Source organism: Malurus melanocephalus, unplaced genomic scaffold, assembly GCF_030028575.1.
Source record: "Malurus melanocephalus ecotype Western Australia unplaced genomic scaffold, MMel_1.1 scaffold_24, whole genome shotgun sequence".
NCBI classification, from domain to species: Eukaryota; Metazoa; Chordata; class Aves; order Passeriformes; family Maluridae; genus Malurus; species Malurus melanocephalus.
Genome location: NW_026623256.1, coordinates 2213635 through 2231529, shown reverse-complemented (window position 1 = coordinate 2231529; position 17895 = coordinate 2213635). Strand labels below are relative to the sequence as shown.

General features: G+C 43.6%; 1 protein-coding gene across 5 annotated transcripts in view; it reads right to left on the bottom strand.

The window, feature by feature from the left end:
• SLC6A6 (solute carrier family 6 member 6) overlaps positions 1-17645 on the bottom strand; it is a 54584-nt gene extending 36939 nt beyond the window's left edge. Inside the window, exons 1-3 of one of the 5 annotated variants that reach the window (XM_057390283.1) lie at positions 16975-17234; positions 13055-13090; positions 10405-10470 (exon numbers count right to left, since the gene is read on the bottom strand). In XM_057390283.1, the coding sequence (XP_057246266.1) occupies positions 10405-10470; positions 13055-13090; positions 16975-17005 (133 nt within the window). In that variant the 5' untranslated portion in view covers positions 17006-17234. Of the gene's footprint in view, positions 1-5960; positions 6018-10404; positions 10471-13054; positions 13091-16974; positions 17235-17581 lie in introns of those variants that run through there. The other 4 variants (XM_057390284.1, XM_057390285.1, XM_057390286.1 and 1 more) reach the window with 4 other exon arrangements.
• Positions 17646-17895: the final 250 nt, after the last annotated feature.

Sequence of the window (17895 nt, the reverse complement as noted above, 5' to 3'; positions counted from 1 at the left end):
TCATTTTGTTCTACTTATTTATGTCAAAGAACAAAGCAGTTACATCTAAACCCAGTAGAGGAGGAAATGAAAAACTCCTTTCCCGTTGTGTGGGGTGGAAAGGAGGAAAATGAATACCCACAAACTCCACTGGGTTTCAGAGGGAGCATGACTTTGACCCTAAAAAGGAGCTGAAGCGAAGATGATGCTTCCCAGCCTGATTCCCCAGGGAGATGGCMCAGGGCAGCRTGCCAGTCAGAAAGGAAGAGCATGGGATGCACAGGAATAGAGGAGTGGTGCACAGAGCCACCCTGGTTATGACCCTATCCTACTGAAATCCCCTGTGGGCACTGTGTCTCCTGTATTCCAGTGAGAAATGAAGTGTCCTGCCTGGAGAGCCATGGTCTGTGCCCTCCTCAGAGAAGAAAGCCCAGGGATGACTGTTACAAAGGCAACCAAGGGGAAGGAGAATATGAAAAGAAGGGTTGGAGGAGGCAGAGAGACWGAGGGGAAACTGTGCATCCTTTGCAGATTGTACTGGTGATTATGTGCAGGAAAACAACCAGTTACAACTTGGGTTTGTTCAAGGGAAGCCAGCTTCTGACCCAGTTTAATGGCTCAGGGTGTGCCAGCTCACAGCCTCCTGACTGTCAACAGGCTGGAAAGAAACACCAGCTTCCCACTGCCATCCCTGCCCTCTGCTCTACCAGCTCTCCCACTGCGAATGTGGAAAATCATTACTGGGAAACACCATCTCTTGAGGCCTTTGTCCTTATGGGAGGCCCCTTAGCAAAATGCATTATATCCATGTGGTGTAGCAAGCTGAGACTTTCCAAGCACGATGGACATGGTTGAAGAAGATTCAACAAGCTGTGCACATCCTCAACTCTTCAAGCTTCTTGCACCCTGCAGTTTGACCAAAGGAACAAGCACTGTTGCATTTTGGCTTTCAATTCTGAAGGTCTGCTGTTGAATGGATTGCAATTCTCTACCAAGTCCTGGTGTCAATTAAATTAGTTCTATTGCCACAAATAAACCACATCAAAATCAATTAAGGGATGCCCTTCATCCTGCTATTAAAAAAAGGCAAACCCCCTAAAGCTCACAAAGCTTATGAATTCGAATGGTCAGTGGTGTGCACTGTGCCCATTGAATTTTCTGCATGTGATTAACAATGTATTGATCCTATGTGACACTTCTRTGAGGCACTTACAACACATGATAATGTCAGACAGCAATTTCCATGCTATGATAACGGAGCACTGCTCCAGTGCAGGCAAGGGAAAGAATAAAGTAGCCATTCAATAAGGCAAATGTACAAGAAAACATACGAATTCATTATTTCAAAGTAATTTCTTTCTTGGGGATAAATTATTTCACTCTCAGCTGTTTTTTCTTTCACACTAATTCTAAGTTAGTTTAGCTTTAAATGGACTGAGTTTATCAGTGCTAATGTCCAGRGCTTTCTTGCAATTGAGCATTTACTGCACTTCCTCATTATGTTTTCTAACTAAGTAAAAAACAGATGGATGTATAAGATTACATGTTTTTTTGAAAAAAAACAAGTAGTTTCTATACCCAACAACAACTTTGACCAGCTGTTGCCATACCTGCCTAGGGCACCTCCACACAAAGCCAGAGTTGTGCCATATTCTGCCTCTATCCATTCATCTTAACTTTAACAATAACTGAGGACAGATTTCTATCACACCTGTGGCAGCTGTTTAAACATGTCGTACAGTACCTTATTCCCACAAATCTAGATCCCCACACCATCAGTGGAAGGGAACGATCCTTTCTACTTCTTTGTTCCTGTGCCCCATCTGTCTAACACCTGATTTTTTTTTTTTTTTTTTCTAGAATACATTAATGGAAGGAAGAGTTGTGCAACACAGCACCGTGGGTGGAAAGCAGCCAGCCAAGCTGTACCAGGAAAACAGCTATTACACGCACGCGATCCGCAGTGTTAGTCCCATTACAGGGCTATAAAATCTGAGCAGGTTACAAAGCCCTGAGGGCTGGGCCATGAGCACTAAAACTTAATGGTGAGAGCAAACTACTTTTGATTTTAGCCTTGACTTCTCCTCCATGCTGGCAGTAAATATCAGCAAAAATATGACTCAGTGACAGAAATGAGCTGTAATTTTTTAAGAAGTGGAGCAACAACCCTTTGCTGCTCAACCAGGGTACTCGGGTGACTGGGGTGCTCGACCAGGGCACCTCTGTTCACAGACCTTCAGCCTGTGTTTAATTTACTGTTGTTGTTTTTTTTCCTTCAGGCAAAAAAAAAAAAAAAAAAAAAGGAACAAAAACTTGAGGCATATGAAGTTTCGCACAGGAAATGAAATCGAAACCACTGACATGGCAATGCAGTAACACAGGGGGGTCTGCAGGGGATGTGAGAAAAGAAGAAGTGGTAAAGCTGGTGACCATGCTCGTGGAGAGCACAACTTTGCAAAACAGGTTGGTGAAATGCAGGCTTTCACACACTCAAAAAAGTGAAGCTCTRTAGACACTATGGTATTTATTTGCTCTCCTGCAGCTGGTGCCAGGTGCTGGCTTGCACGGCCAGACAATGGCATGTTTTGTTTAATCCCAGAACAGCCTTGGCTCTGTCTCCAGCTGCAGCCCTCTCCTCTCAGCTTCCCTGGCTGCCCAGAGCCACTCACTGTGCTCCCGGAGGGCATTTGAGAAGGAAGRCCACTACGTCCAAAATGTCTTGCAATGGGCATTATTTGACCAAAAGTCACTAATTCGATCACTGCCCATCTGCTTTGAAGTTCTGRGTTGCAAGCAGAACCTTTGTATTGACCACTAAGCCACCATGCTTTTAAACACCATGTGATTCAGACTGATTCCCAACCAGAGGAGTATTTTCAGTTCAGTTTTGATTTGGGTCTCTGACATCAGCTTTCACAGACCCTGCAGAGCTGTGCTCGTTTCTGTGTCAAGAGGTACGAAAACCAAACAGCGCCAGAAYAAATACTTCACTTTTCCAGGGAAACTAACACATAAACCACTTCTGCATACCATGGCCTGCAAAGTGCAGAGCACACACCAAGCAGGAACAAAACCCTGAGMCCACACACTACTTGGACAAAAGCCCCACGGAATTCACCCTGGAACTGCTGGATCTGAAGGGAATTTTATTAGAGCAAAGGCTGACTCCAATAAAAGAAACAAGTATCTGCAGCCCCACCTTTACCTTAGGGYCAGTCCCACAGGCTCAAGGTACTTGTTTATTTATTTTTCTGTTGGCTTYTGCAGGTAAACTTCCCCAAAGACAGCCTGACAATATATGAACAGCCTGAGTATTTTTCCCCATCTCCTCTTATCTTTTCAGACAAATGCCAGCTAATGGTTACATTGCAGGTTGATTTTATAGTCCTAGCCTGACTACTGTAAACTGAACTTACTCCTGTTACCAGTTGAGGATTTTTCTCAGTTCAATTTCGCCTCAGCAAACACGCTTACATAAGATACCAATGCGGCACATTAACCTTTAGTATCTAAAGCTGTTTTCATCATGACTACAATTATTTTTCACTTTTTTTTTCATGCAAAAGCTTAGAATGGACAGGTGGGAAATTGTTTGCAGTTCCACTACAAACAACAGGCACCTGACAAACAACTGAGACAGTAACAAAAATACTTCACATACAAACTGATGGTAGAAAGTGAGAGACTTCCTTTGGTTAACTTGTCTGAATTTTTGTAGGTGATCTGTACAAGAGCTACATGAACTTGTGACAGCTTTGCAGAAGGAGAAACCTAGATGATTCAAAGTCAGAGGTACTGCTTTAAATTCCATGTTTGGATACTATCTGCCCATTAAAWTTGACTTGTAATCTGTTGCTTGTGTACTGCACAAAGAGTGGAGGAGAAAGGAACTTCAACCCTACTGAGCAACAGTATCTTCCATTATTATATTCTCTCTGCACGGAACAACTCCTTTTTCAAACTTGAAAGAGCAGTACTCTGCTTCATTTAGGGAGGATCTATGTGAGGAGAGTGTATTGACGTGGTTACAGAAAAGGGAGGGTAGCAATGAAAGCCAGGCTGTCCTGTTAAATCTTGATTTTAGAATCCTGCCTCGTATAAAAGGGGACAACAAAAGCCATTTGGTAGCTCACATTTAGTCTTTCCTCAATTCACTGTGGTAGTCCCATTTGTAAATTTTACTTTTGATAGGGCCTGATGGGAAGTAAGGTGTTTTCATAAGCAATATACTTCTTGCTGTTAAAGGAGAGATGAAAAAAAGCACCTTATCGTGTCAGATTCCAAAGAGCAACCCCATGAAACCTTATGAAATATTCCCACATTTCTTTTTCCCAGCAAGGGAGTTTTTGAGTTTGTTTTTTTTTCCCCTAGAATAGTTACATCATTGTTGAAAATCCCCTAGGCTGATATGGTGAATCTGAGTGTGATCTTGCTTTCTCTCAGCACAATTAAAATAACATTGTTCTGACAAGGGAGTTTTTTGGCTAACATATGGGCTGACCATGAAAATTTGCTACCCGATGGAGCTCGCAGATGCCCCTGTGCACGTCCCAGCTCTCTGGCAGACAGCTGCAGGGCTGGGAGGGCCTTGAGCTGAGGAGCAGATGCTCTGTGCAGCATTAACTCTCTCACGTGGTTACGGCCACATGAGGAAAGCAGCACGTAAGAGCCCAGTGAGGGCAGTTGGTGACTCACTAAATCCTAAGTGCCCCAAAGCTCTCTTCAAGGCTGCTAGAGAATGAGATTTGTCACTGAAAATGGGGGGGAAAAAAAGAATGATATTTACTTTTTAAATACTTATCATCCTGATATAATTATGCATCAAACTCTGCAATTGATAACTTCAGTTGGAACTCACTGAAGATTTGAAGAGAACTCAAGTGAAATCCTGATACAAATTCCAAATAATTTCAGAGATACCCAAATTTCAACTACTAATCTCACCTGAGGCCACCATTTATGTGTTGATATTGCTCCCCCACAAGTAAAACTATTGTCACCTCACTGACCTTCAAGAGGTCACTCCTGCTCTTCTGTAGGTATGAGTGAGAGTGACCATGACAGGGACTGAGGAATTAATGATGTGCACAGCACTGTGGCTGGATCAGAACAGGAACTGGGTGCTAAACAGAACCATAAAGTAATTCAGGTTAGAAGCAATTTCTGGAGGTCACATAGTACTGCCTCCTGCTCAAAGAAGAGCCAATATCAAAATCAGACTGCCTTGCTGATGGCCTCATCTGGTCAAGCTCTGACCAAGCGTGGAGACCGTACAATCCCTGTGCAATTCGTCCCACTGCTTCACTCCGCTCTGAATGAACATTTATTCCATATAAACAATCTGAGTGTCTCTATCATTAAAAGGAAGAAGATGAGGAGGAAAAGGGAGAGGAGGATTAACACAAAATGACAAGATGATACCAAATGGAAGGCTCACCCTTCACTCTTCTGGTGTTGCACACACACAATGCAAGCATTCGGAAAGCAAAAGGTACTGAGGGGGTGTGCGGTGAGTGACAAATGGGTAAGCTCCAGGTTTAGCACAAAATAAGCAACAGTCCCTGGTGGCAGCACATCAGACAATACCCATTTTATTGTCTGAGTAAAACATACTCCTTTAAGAAAACCAAACAAAAAGCCTTACTRAGTGCTTCAGTGCATGCCAAGCAATTATTGCTTTCCACAATGTGTCCTGTGACTCACTGTGCCACAATGAACTGGCATATGGTGCTCATTCAGGGTATATAACTCACACATTAGCTCTGAAGGGCTAATAGTTACTTGGACTGTAGTTAATTTTGGGGGCTTTTATTCCCCTGTGGCAATGCAATAAATGTCATGCTTATTATTGTATCATTATTGTTTTTTAAAAAATTGGTTTTARTGGCAGGCATTAACACCTCAAATCTCTCATATGCAAGGAAAACCAATTCAGACAATCTCTGGCATGCGAAAACACACAAATAGTTGGTAAATACTACCTGTGGTCTTCTGGGTCCAGATTTGACTGATGCCAAGAGCAATCAACTCCTTTTTGGCTGAAAAGGACAGGAGGGCACTCAATACCTTGCAGAAGGCACTCAGTACCTGGCAAAAACCAAGGTTTCTGTGTGCCAGGTCCCCATGAAAGCAAACCTCAAAGCACATGTAACAGAAAAGATTCTCTTCYCTTGCAAGGGAAGGCAACGTCCTARAGAGACACAGAGCCAGCACTCTGTAGGGTGTCAAATACTCTTCTGGGCTGGAAAAGGGGCACTTTCTCTTATCAAAGGAGACATAAAAAGCAACAGAGCATCTGTCTTTCAGTGAGTCTGTCCAAGAGCAGCTGACTAGAAATCCAGTTTTTATCACGAGGAAAATATCAGAAATACTTAAAAGCATGGCCTGAGTAGTGGCAGAAGAAACTGTGTGTAACTACAAGAAAATTCTTCTCAAGATGCCCCAAATGAGCCCAGGCTGTACCACGACTTGTGAGCACAACCAAGAGAACATGGCTTCAGAGTGCTGATAGAGCCTTCCACACCAAGGTGATTTCATGGGGGTAATAATCCTGTAGAGGAAAGATCACTTGACACTTGTATCAACTTGACAAAAGTACACTGAAGCCAGTGCTATTCATTAGCAAAAGTGGATCAGAAAGACGGACGTGGATAATTGGGATTTTGTCCACATAGGGATTCAGAGCTACAGCAGAAGTGCAGCAGGGCTGAAGGTCAGCAGGGCTGATTCCTGAAAAAGGGGGTCTGACTTTTGACATAATTTACACAACGATAAAGCCATAGCAATATTACTGGATTCAACAGAGGTATACTGGAATAAATCAGTTGAGAATTGTATCCTGAATTTGTATGYCTTTGAGCTAACTTCACAGGTATCAAACAAAACTAACATCTCAAATGTGACTTGGAAGGAAAAGCATAAACACTTCAGCCTACAGCTCTACTCCTCCTGATCTCTAAGGAGGCAATTATTCCCTCAGTGGTTTCCTGTATAGCCCAAACGCAATGATTACCAATACAAATATTTTTTCCTGCATTTTTCTTTACAAAACATACATTTGGACTGTGTGGTCTCAGGTGTTTTCTTTAGGGTTTAACACAACAGGTCCTGGACAGTGTTGGGAGAATATGGCTATGACTTTMCCGTGAATGGTGACAGGGAATAAAGACCTGCTCTGCCTCTTTGCTCACCTTGAATGTCCTGAACTGTTTAGCTGGGTTGGAAATAGCTGAAATTGTGCCTGAACCAAGACTCCCAGATCTGACCTGCACTCTTTTATTGCTGCTCAATAGATTCTTTGCTAATKGTCACAATATATTCTCCATCTCCTCAGAAATATTTTTGACATTGAAATATTTGCTGCATGTCACTCAACCACCTTCCTCTAGGAATGTATTTGAGAAAGGGCAAAAGCACATAAAAATTAAGWAGAGGTCAGGCCTTTTTCCAATCAGAAGTCATATCCATTTATGCAGAAATATCAAAGTTTTCATTTCACCCAAGGAGATAAAACCAGTCTTTAGGTAATAACCACCTTCTCCTCAATGCAAAGACCATCCTGCCAGAGAACGAAATGCTGCCCTTGTTCAGATCCCAAATGTTCATTCTATTCTTGGCCAATTCATGACAGTGTTAGCTAGATTTTCATTRGAGAGTATTATTTGTAGCTGCTGTTTTCATGAAGCAACTGTAATAAACAAGGGAGATTTATGTTCCTTTTAAAATTGCTTGAAATAATTAGTGTGGTCAAATTTAGACTCTGAAAAAATCTACTGATTTTCTCTATTTTTTAAATAAATACAGAAGCTACAAAGCAACCTGCCTCCACCAGTCAGGCCTGGGTCAGAATAGTATGCATGCCATACACCAGCCAAAAAGTGTTTCAGAGGAGGAAATAATCTCCAAAAGGTTGTTCTCCAAACAACCTTTTAAAAGTAAACGTTGGTTGTGCTGAATGAAATGTTTTACCAACTCCACTGTGCGTTATTTTTCTCCAGCSTAAACTCAGACAGGACTTTGTTTTATTCCTGTTYTGGTCTGTACAGGTACAAATGAACACCCTGGATGTGGATCACACTGGTGAGCTCAGTGAAAAGCAGTATCAATACCCAGACCCAGATCAGAATTTTGCAACTGCTTCCTGCCTTGATGATTTGTGCTGCATCTAAAAGCTGTGACCCACGTCAGACACTCAGATACCAAACTCAGAGCTTGTGGTTTGCCCTCATCTCTGCATCATTTACTTTTTCCACTCATTGCCCCTCAACCACAGCTTGCTGTATTGACAATCCAGACACTTATTTAGAATAAGTAAACACGGTGCCCTCTCCAACCCAATTTGGCTGTTTCACAGCTGGTGCTGCACTTTAGAGCCTGATCCAACAAACCTGCTTCATGACAGCACCGAACAAACATCCTCTAAAAAGCTTTCCACTCATAGTTGGGGTTTTTTTTGGTTGTTTGCTTGGTCAGTTCTGTGACTCATCAGCCTTACAGTATTTTTCTTGGTCCAGGTGCCACCACCTCAGCTGYTCAAGTTTCCTCAGTGCAGTGAGAAAGACAAGGTGAAATCCCAGGGGACAGGACAGAACTCAGCCTTAACAGCTTGACAAGAGGGGACTAATGTCCAGCAGACATTCAGCTGACTACAACCCCAGGAGAGGTGAGGAAAAGATGATCTGCTGTGGGAAAGACCACATCATGCCATGCATAGAAGAGATACAGAAACGATAACTTATTGTATAATGACGGAAGGTACAAAATGAAGACAAGGAGAAGGYTAAATCTGTCAGTTCTTATGAACTTTTTTAACTAGAGGAAGGAAAAGTTAGGGAAGGTATACAAATAAGAATGATGAAGCTGGGAAAGGAATCTGGACTAACATGCAAAAGACAGCTGTAATAGGTATCAAAATATAAAATTGTAGGTCCTTTTCTCTACATATGGTAAAACAGTAACAATCACTGCATACATGATAAAATCCCAGAGTATTAAAATAAAGGACTACTATTTCAAAATATTCCTGGATAAAATAAGTAAGTGGCATTCAACAGGATGGGATTTAGGGCTAGGAAGTATAAAGCCCTACATCCCAGAAGAGCAGTGACATTGCCTGAGGAGCAGCTAGCAAAGCTGTGAATCCAAGAAGGGCCTAAAGGTGATTGCAGATAAGATTAGCCAAGTAATGGAGTTTTTCTGTGTGATGCTAYTGAGTGATGCAAAAGGGTCAAAGGCTAAGCTATTTCTGGATGTGTACATGGGAAGGGATGATATGGAAATCTAAAGCATAATACTATGTCAAAACAGCCACAGTGAACAAATTAGGAGCTGCCCAAGCCTCCACAGATTAGAAAGGAGATAGAGAAATTAAAGGAAATACAAATAAGGACAATAAAAGTGATCTAAGGAGAGAGTAAGAGAGCTAAAATTAATATGTTCTATAAATGAGAAGACTCCTGGGCTGAGATCCAGCTATAAATACCTTCCAGGTACTGTGTGTAGAAGAAGGTAATTAATCTAGCTCAAAAGATAGTAGGACAAGAAGCAATTGCTTGAATTTAGGAAKGGAAAAATTCAGGATATATAATAAGAACAAGTTGTTTGAAGAGACACATCTTCTCAACAAGGCAGATTCCCAAGGTGAGAGCTAAGGCACACTTACAGTATGCAGTCCAGAACAGATTGTATAAGGATGGGCTCTGAGAAATTTTGCCATCACAACTTTCTACTGTCCAAAAAGATCACCGCAGTCCAACTTACTGATCTTTTAGTCTCATTCTTTATGGGCTATCTTATATATAATATATATATATATAGGGTATCTTACATGTAATAGCTTCTCTATTTAAAAAATCCCCAAAGCACACCCAACTGATATGTCCAGGTAGTGACAATAATTCCACATCTCAGAGCTCAGAGCTGGGGGTGTGCAGCACTCCAGGGTGCATGGCAGRTAAGGGCAAACCTCCCTGCCTCTCTTCTAGCTCTGCAGTGGTGTGGGCAATGCGAGTCTGGTGCTGGGCATGAGAGTGTCAGCAAGAACAAAGTGCTGACCCAGACTTCAGATTATTCTCAGTATCTCAACATTGAGGTCAAAGGACAGAGTAGGAACTATCCCTTGTGATACTCATGGTCTTCCCTCAGCCTTSTGTTAAGATATTCATATAAGCATGGAAGCTTTCAATGTCACTGCAYAAATTATGTACTTTGATTTATGATTAGCTGAAAACCAATGCTAGCAGTACTTAACAACTCTCAGGAGCTCTAAATATAAAATAAAGAAGAAAATAAAATAAAATCCCCAAAACATTTGCAACAGACCTTACAATTTTCAATGACAAAGGGGTACACACAAATGTGAGGAATATAAAACCCARGTACCCTTAATACCCTCCCTTAAACAAATCCCATCCCAACTGCACTCACCAATCGGGACTTCTGTCCCCTCCTCAATGTAGATGGGCAGTGGTGATTCCTCCATAGGATGAGGCACTGATGGAAAGTAATGAATTGTGGTAGTATTTGTCGCAAAGTGACTACAATAAGATGGTCCCTTTCTTAGCATTACAACTACATAAGGCTGGTTGCTATCACAAAGAGCCCTTTYTCAAAGTGGTCACCTCCTGTCACAGAGAACAGCCCAAGTCATGGTCCGAGGGATTGATCCCCACTGAGCATTCACTGCCACAGGAGTCAACCCCCTCTGAATGGGGCCTGGGAGAGACCTCTATCCTGGATGCTTCACCATCCTGCCTTTCACTATAACCTCACTACTCCCATCCCTGGAGCTCAACTCTCCTTTGGAAACTCACACTGTTGTAGAAGCCAAGGGAAGCCAATGCACAGACAGGCACAAATAGAATTATYGAGTCAAAGTCATAATATTTCATGCACAGAACCAGAGGAGAGAGGCTCTGGTGCTCAAAGCTTGCCGTTAGCTGTTGAAAAGCCACAGCAGGTGATGGAAGGCTGCACTGCAAATGGCCTCTGGACCACTGGTGTTTCATTACTCCTTTTAGAGTGCATGTATTGGACTTAGGAATTCTTCTTTGGGATACTGCAATCTCCAAGCAAAGCTTACTAGATATGCACTCCGTGGTTATTCTGCAGTTTTCAGACACCRTACAGTCATTGCTGTAGGGTGGTCTGTTTGGGTTCTTCTCTGTTTGGGAGCTTCTTCCCTTAAAGATGTTTTTGCTGCACCATTTCCCATTTATAATCTCTGGGAAGCATATGCTTCACAGGATTTTCAAGCGATTTGAATTTTTTACTCTAGAATGAAATAACAATGAGCTACAAATGCTGAAAATATTCATACTAAAAAACCTTCTGGATTATGTCCTTCTCTGTTACCTTTTAAAAATTACGATGTACCTTCTCAAAGATACAAACACTTAACCTAATCTCAGCTAGGATTCCCAGCAGCAGGGACGGAGGATTCTTTAATCCTTTGTGGGGCTATCCTTCTCTTATTACTGGATTCTTTTGGTTTTGTTTTTGTCTTTTTTTTTTTTTTTTTTTTTTTTTTTTTTTTTTTTTTTGTTTTTTTTTTTTTTTTTTTTTTTTTTTTTTTTTTTTTTTTTTTTTAAGATTCATATCCATAAAACCAGCCAAAGAACACTCGTGGTTTAAAGCTATTAAATGAAGCATCTAACAATGTTTCTGCTAGCAACACAACCAGAATAAAGAGTGCTTTCAACAGATGCTTGACTAGCAACGGGCATAATGTAAACCCCACGCTGGTGCTTTGCAGGATGCAAAGGSCTGCCAGCTCCTGCCTTTCCACCAGCCCACCCCTCGCTCACGTGGAAGATGAAGGGAAGCACAGGGGAGAGGAAGAGCAGAACACGGTTGCCTACAGAACTACTGTACAAGCCACAGAAATCATGGTCTACCGGGACGCCTTGCGCAAGCCACTTTTATCTAGAAGCTGAACTAACATTCCAGCTCAACAATAGCAAAAAAACATTTGTTACCACACGGCGTTTTGCTACATATTAACCAGCAAGTTGCTACGCAAGCATAATGGAGTGCTGCAATTCCGAGATACATGTTGTTAAAAAAAAAAAAAAAAAAAAATTGACTTATGGGAAATCAGCCTGAGGTGAGTGCTCGTGGGCTTGCCATGCCACAGTACACAGTACATGCTTGGAAGTTATGCAAAGCGAGCCCTGCATTGGGAACAATGCAGTCATTTTCCTTGCTAAGCTAATTTTGCATAAAGGCAATGAGAGTCTTCATCTATGCACCCCTTTAAAATATTAAATCAGATTTAATAGAAGAAATACCAGAGAAGAGCTTCCTATACTACTCAACAGTTTACAAAGCTGAAATCTGCAAAAAAAAACAGGTCGCTGGATTGTGTGGAAAAGAACCTGTTGTGTTTTTATGACATGCAGCTTTCTCAGTCCCACGAAWATTATTTTAACAGGCTCCCCCAGACCAAGAGCCAGGCTGGAGCCAGATGCTTTCACAAAACATTTGCAACAGCATACACTAATGGCTGGTGGCATCTACTCTTACTTTAATGGGCATCACCATAGGTTGCAGAGAAGGCCAGAAATACCTACAGGCTATTTGAGGCCGGACACATGTACACAACCTCTCCCTTACCCACAAACACACATGCACGCACTCGCACAAAAACAAATGGCRCTACGGGCAGAACTTGGATTCTGTAGGATCCAAGGCAGAAAAGCTGACTTTGGTTACAGGGTTTGGGAATCAAGGACTCTGGGGTGCTAAATCAAGCTCTCACTTATGGGTCTCCTCCGCTTTGGGCAAACCATTTTAGCATTATCCCTCCAGGATTTACACACCAACCTTATGGGCATGCTGCTTATATGTCTGCAAAGTGCTTTGCAATGGTTTCTAAATTCTGCGGTGATGCACACAGAACTGCACCGACAGATTTAAGATATCAGTTGCTGAGCATTATTGCTGTATAACTACAGCCTATTTTTACATGCTCTATACTTGGTTTCTATAAACAGATGGTAAGTGTTCAGTATTTGAATGTTTTAATGAGCTTTTTAAGCCTTTTGTAATTTCGTAAACAAGCATAAATAACACTTACATGAAGAAGAGTCTCTGCTGAATGTATTTTCTTTTCCTGTTTGAAAAAAGAGAAAAAGAAAAGGAAAAAATATTTTAAAGGAAAAAATGGGTCCAGCAAGATAAGTCAGACATGTTTCAGTGTTATCGTGCACCATGTTTTCTGAATTTCATCAGTAAAACCTTCTATCTGAAGAACACCAAGACATTGAATGTAGTACCAGTGCCAAAACAGGAGATAATTTCTCTTTTGTTACATTCTATGCAGAAAATCACAGCAGAGATGACTATATCTGTCTACATAGGAGGAAAATTACACTGCAGCAATGAAATAAAATGCCATGTGATCTGGATCACAAAAATGAAAAAAAGAAATGAACTTTTAACTACATTCCAGCTCAGAGATAACCCCATGGCTCAGCACATGGGTTGTTCTTCTACCTATGGACATGGGACCTACACCAACACCCTGCAGCAGGGCCCTCCTGCTGCATTTTGGCACAGCAGGGTTGTTTTTCCATGCCAGCGCTCAAGCACTGACTGCATTCAAACCCAGGCTGGGCAGCCACGGCAGCAAAGGCGTCCTTCGAGGCTGTGACAGTTTTGAGCGATAGGGAACCCACAACAGGAAAGCCAGTAACTGCTAAAATGCAGAACCTTCCCAACAGGCCTTAACAGTCACCTCCTGCAGCCACAGGATTGCTACCCTGCTGCCACCCACCCCAAGCTTGGTGACATTTGATTCACCTGGCTGACCCTCCACCAACAGAGCTGCGGGTTCGGTAGAYGCTCTTAGAACAGGGTTTAGGGCTGGCACTAGATGGCTTTTTGCTGGTGCAAATCTGGACACATTGCAAAAAAAAGAGACTGACAGGAATACAGAAGACGCTGTAGGACACTGGCCATGGTTTCAGCCATAGACTGGCAGCACAGCAGCCCTTCCAACTGCAGTTTTTTGGGGGGAAAAGGACARTGAAGAGTGGCAGTTTCAATTAATTTCTACTCTATCACCTTGTATCAATATTAGCTACTGTGTAAACAATTTAAAGGGTTTTGCCTACTGTTTACATGCCTTGGGATGATACTCCGCTCGCACAAATCAATTAAATCCATGGCACTACCACAGCTGAGTATTCAAGTAAATAGGCATGCATGGAAGAAATGCAGCAAATATTAAATCACTGCATTTTCATCCTCATGCTTTTCTTCTAAGGAGCAAGGACCCAATCYGGAAGCAGCCCCCCTAGAGTGGCATTAGAATGAATTTTAGTTCTGTGTATACAGCTCTTACKGGAGTAGACATAGGATTACTTTCAAAAAAATAACCCTGATCTATTGTGGTCACGTAAATTAAGTTAGTGATGAAAAGAAGTCGAAGGCACTAATCCTACCGGGTAATCTATTCAAAGCTTTACTTCTTAAATGATCTACAATTTATTCATATGACCAATCAAATAAGCATTACTTACAAAAGGCTGTAACTACCATRGCCTTCCCATCCATTTTTATGTGTTGTAATATGGTTAAATTGAAAAGAAACTAATCAGCATAATCTTTTCAGAGTTGTTTGCCAGCATGATTAAAACCCTAGGTAGGGCACCACTGCAGAGACTCCCCTTACTGGAGCACTGGAACTGGTAGCACTGCCACTGGGGCATTGGTGCAACACTGCCTCACTGCCCTCTGGGGCAAAAATATGGGGCATTGAAAAACCTAGAAGGAGCAAAATTTAAATAATAGAAGACTGCTGCTAAGCCTTGATGTGCATTGATGAAAATCCTATGAGTATCACTGCCTGGAAAGTGCCCAAGAGTCTCTTTGGAAACATCAAGCCCATAGGACCTGGCTGGAAGCCACTAAGGTACACTAAGAGTATTGATTAAAAAAAACCTCACTGAAATATTGGTGATGATTAGCTGTAAGACAAGATCCTCACCGAGCCTTTACAAACACAACTCCGCTCAGGCACGGGAGGTTTCCCAAGCACTCTGCAGCAAGAGCAAGACAACCTAAATTGTCTTCCTAGCTTTCCAGGGCAGTGTGGCACCTCTTTTCCACTGGCATTTCACACTGAGTGAAGTTGGTGCCACTGCACCAACATTTCACCTCTGACATGAAAGCTCCCACCTAAAAGCTGCACATTTGAAACGACCAACGAAGAGTTGTATGCCAAATTTTGCTCTTGGTTACAGCAAAAGAAAATAAAACAGAAATCGGTAACATTTGAAGGATTCCAAATTTCTACTAGATTCCAGACCAGGATTCCCAATGCAAACAAACCAAATGCCCCAGGATTTGGATACAGCACCCCCGAGCACGCATCCACCTTCTCGGGGCCWACAGCTATCACGGTGCCATCTGCGACCTCCTGCTTTCTACCAAGGATGACAGAAAATAACCCTCACAGGGCACGGCGAAAGAAGCAGGTTAATAAATGACAGAAAGAAGCGGCCTTTCCTCTGCCGGCTGCGGGGTCGGGATCCCCCGGGCAGCACCGGGCAGGGGAAAGGTGTCTGCCGCCCTCCAGTGGGAACTGCGTTCGTGCACCAAGCCGRGAGAGAGAGGTGCGAAGGGGAAGGGACAGAGGTGAAAGGCAAATCAAGAAAAAAAAAAAGACAAAAGAAGAACATGCAAAGCAGATAAAAGACAGTTGAAGGGGAAACAGGAAGATACTATCTCTGAAAGTACCAAAAATAAAGTTTCCAGTGTCAGTTTAACCAGGGCGCCACAGACATTCTCCCTCGTCACTCGTGCTTCAGATTCGCCTTAGTCCAGGCGAGGGACACCGTCACTGTCACGTTGCTGGCTGCCTCAGCTGCTCACACGTTTTGTTTAAAAAAAAAAAAACCCAATAACCTTCAGGGAAACCTTTCCGTAACACTTGCGGCAAATGCAGGCAATGCCAGAAAGCAGTCAGCTCGGCTGAACGCAGAGCCAGAGGTAAACACCCGGCTGTCAACAACCATCAGAGTTCTCACCAAAGCCTCTCCCATCTAAATTCCACAGCAGCAGGTTTTAACGGGCTGATTTACCCTCAAACCTAAAGCCATAAAATCTAAACCGGTAGCAACTGTCATCCGAGCCCTGAATTACACAGCCGATGACATGTGCCCCGTCAGGACTGCCTCACTGTTTTGCTAGTCCAAAACTCAAAACATTTTCACATGCAAGCAATTTAAAAAAAAAAAAAAAAAAAAAAAAAAAAAAAAAAAAAAAAAAAAAAAAAAAAAAAAAAAAAGCAGTTACCAAAATAGCACTATCAACGTAACCAGCTCTTCTCGGCACATTTTCTTAATGCCTTTCCCAATACGGTTAAAAAACATGGGAACTAATAAAAAACCTCCATCTTTACACCTTGGCACAAACTGTGCTGTAATACGTGAGGGGTTGTGTTTCTTCGTATTTATCTGGATCCTCTCCCACTACTTTTTTCCTTTTTTATTTTCATCCGTGCTTTCCTTTAAGCACAGCTCTTATTAAACAGCAGAAATCAGCTTYTACAATTTCTAAATACCAAGTTTTGCCACTCTTGGAGCTGCCTAAGGACAACACAGCYTGCCTTCAGTGTCATAAATAACATACTCTGCACATTTCTTCGCCTGGGTGAAATAAATTCTCCCATGTTCTTATATGGAAACCTTGTGAGTCCTCCCACGTACCGCCTGGTACAATATCAGGCAGCGATGGGCATTCATTATCTTAAAGCCAGTGGGTGAATTTTGGATCCAAGCTACCCCCAAATGAACCCAGAATTATCACCCCTTAGCACCACACTGAGCTCGGTAACCTGCCCTGTGCAGTCCCTGTATTTTATTTCCAATCCCCAATCACTACTTTGATTTCAGCATGTCAAGAACMCACAAAATAAACGGAAAACGAAGGGAATAAAAAGGAAAATCAGGGAAATAACAAGAAAGCAGCAGCAGCAGCAGTATTACCCACCAGGTAGGCCCATTAGCATCAGCTGTAGCATTGCCTGTACCAGTCTCTTCACTCGAGGTTAGCGCACGCCAGACAGAGAAAACACAGAGGGGAGGGGTGGGAAGGAGAGAAAAAAATGGGCAAAAATAGCCGGGGAGAGAAGCGTGCGCCGTCGATGTGCTGGAGGGCCGCCAACGGGGAATGGCTGAGAACGTTATCGCCAAAAAAAGTTAACGCAAGGTGTGGGGGGGTGGGGGGTAAATAACCGCTGGGGAGGAAAAACCCCGCCGGGATAATGGGAGAGCTGGGGAGGAGGGGGCTGGAAGGAGAAGAATGAATTAATAAATAAGTGGAAGGGGGGAAGGGGGGAAGGGAAAGCGCGCCCGGGGGCACCCCGAGTCGAGGCGGACAAAGGGAGGACGATGCCGCCGCCACCGGCCCGGCTCGGTTCGGCTCCGCTGGGCGCGGAGCGGCCGCCCCTTTGTTCGCCGCGGCAGCGAGGGGCGATCCGCGCCGCTCCGCGCCGGCCCCACCACCGCCACCGCCCCCGCCAGCACCGCAGCGGCAGCGGCAGCGGCAGCAGCAGCCCCGCCGCCCGCCCGCCCTCCCGCCCGGGAGGCGCCGGTACCTGTGTCCGCTGGCCGCGGTGCCTGCGCGCCGCTGCGCCCCTGCGGCGGTGCGGCGCGTCCGGCGGAGCGGTGCGGCGCGACTAGCAGCGCCGAGCAGGAGGAAACGGTAATTTATAAGCGCTTTCTTCCTGACCTCTCGTGTCTGTTGTCTAATGAGGGAGCTTTGAGCATCACCCATCCTGCTGAGTGGAAAAACACCGGCACGGCCTCTTCTTTGCTGGGGAGGGGGGAGCCTAAAGGAAGGGGTGTGGGGGAGGAGGGGCCATGCCGCAGACACGGCGGCGGAGCCCGGGCTGGCAGGCGGCCGCGGGCC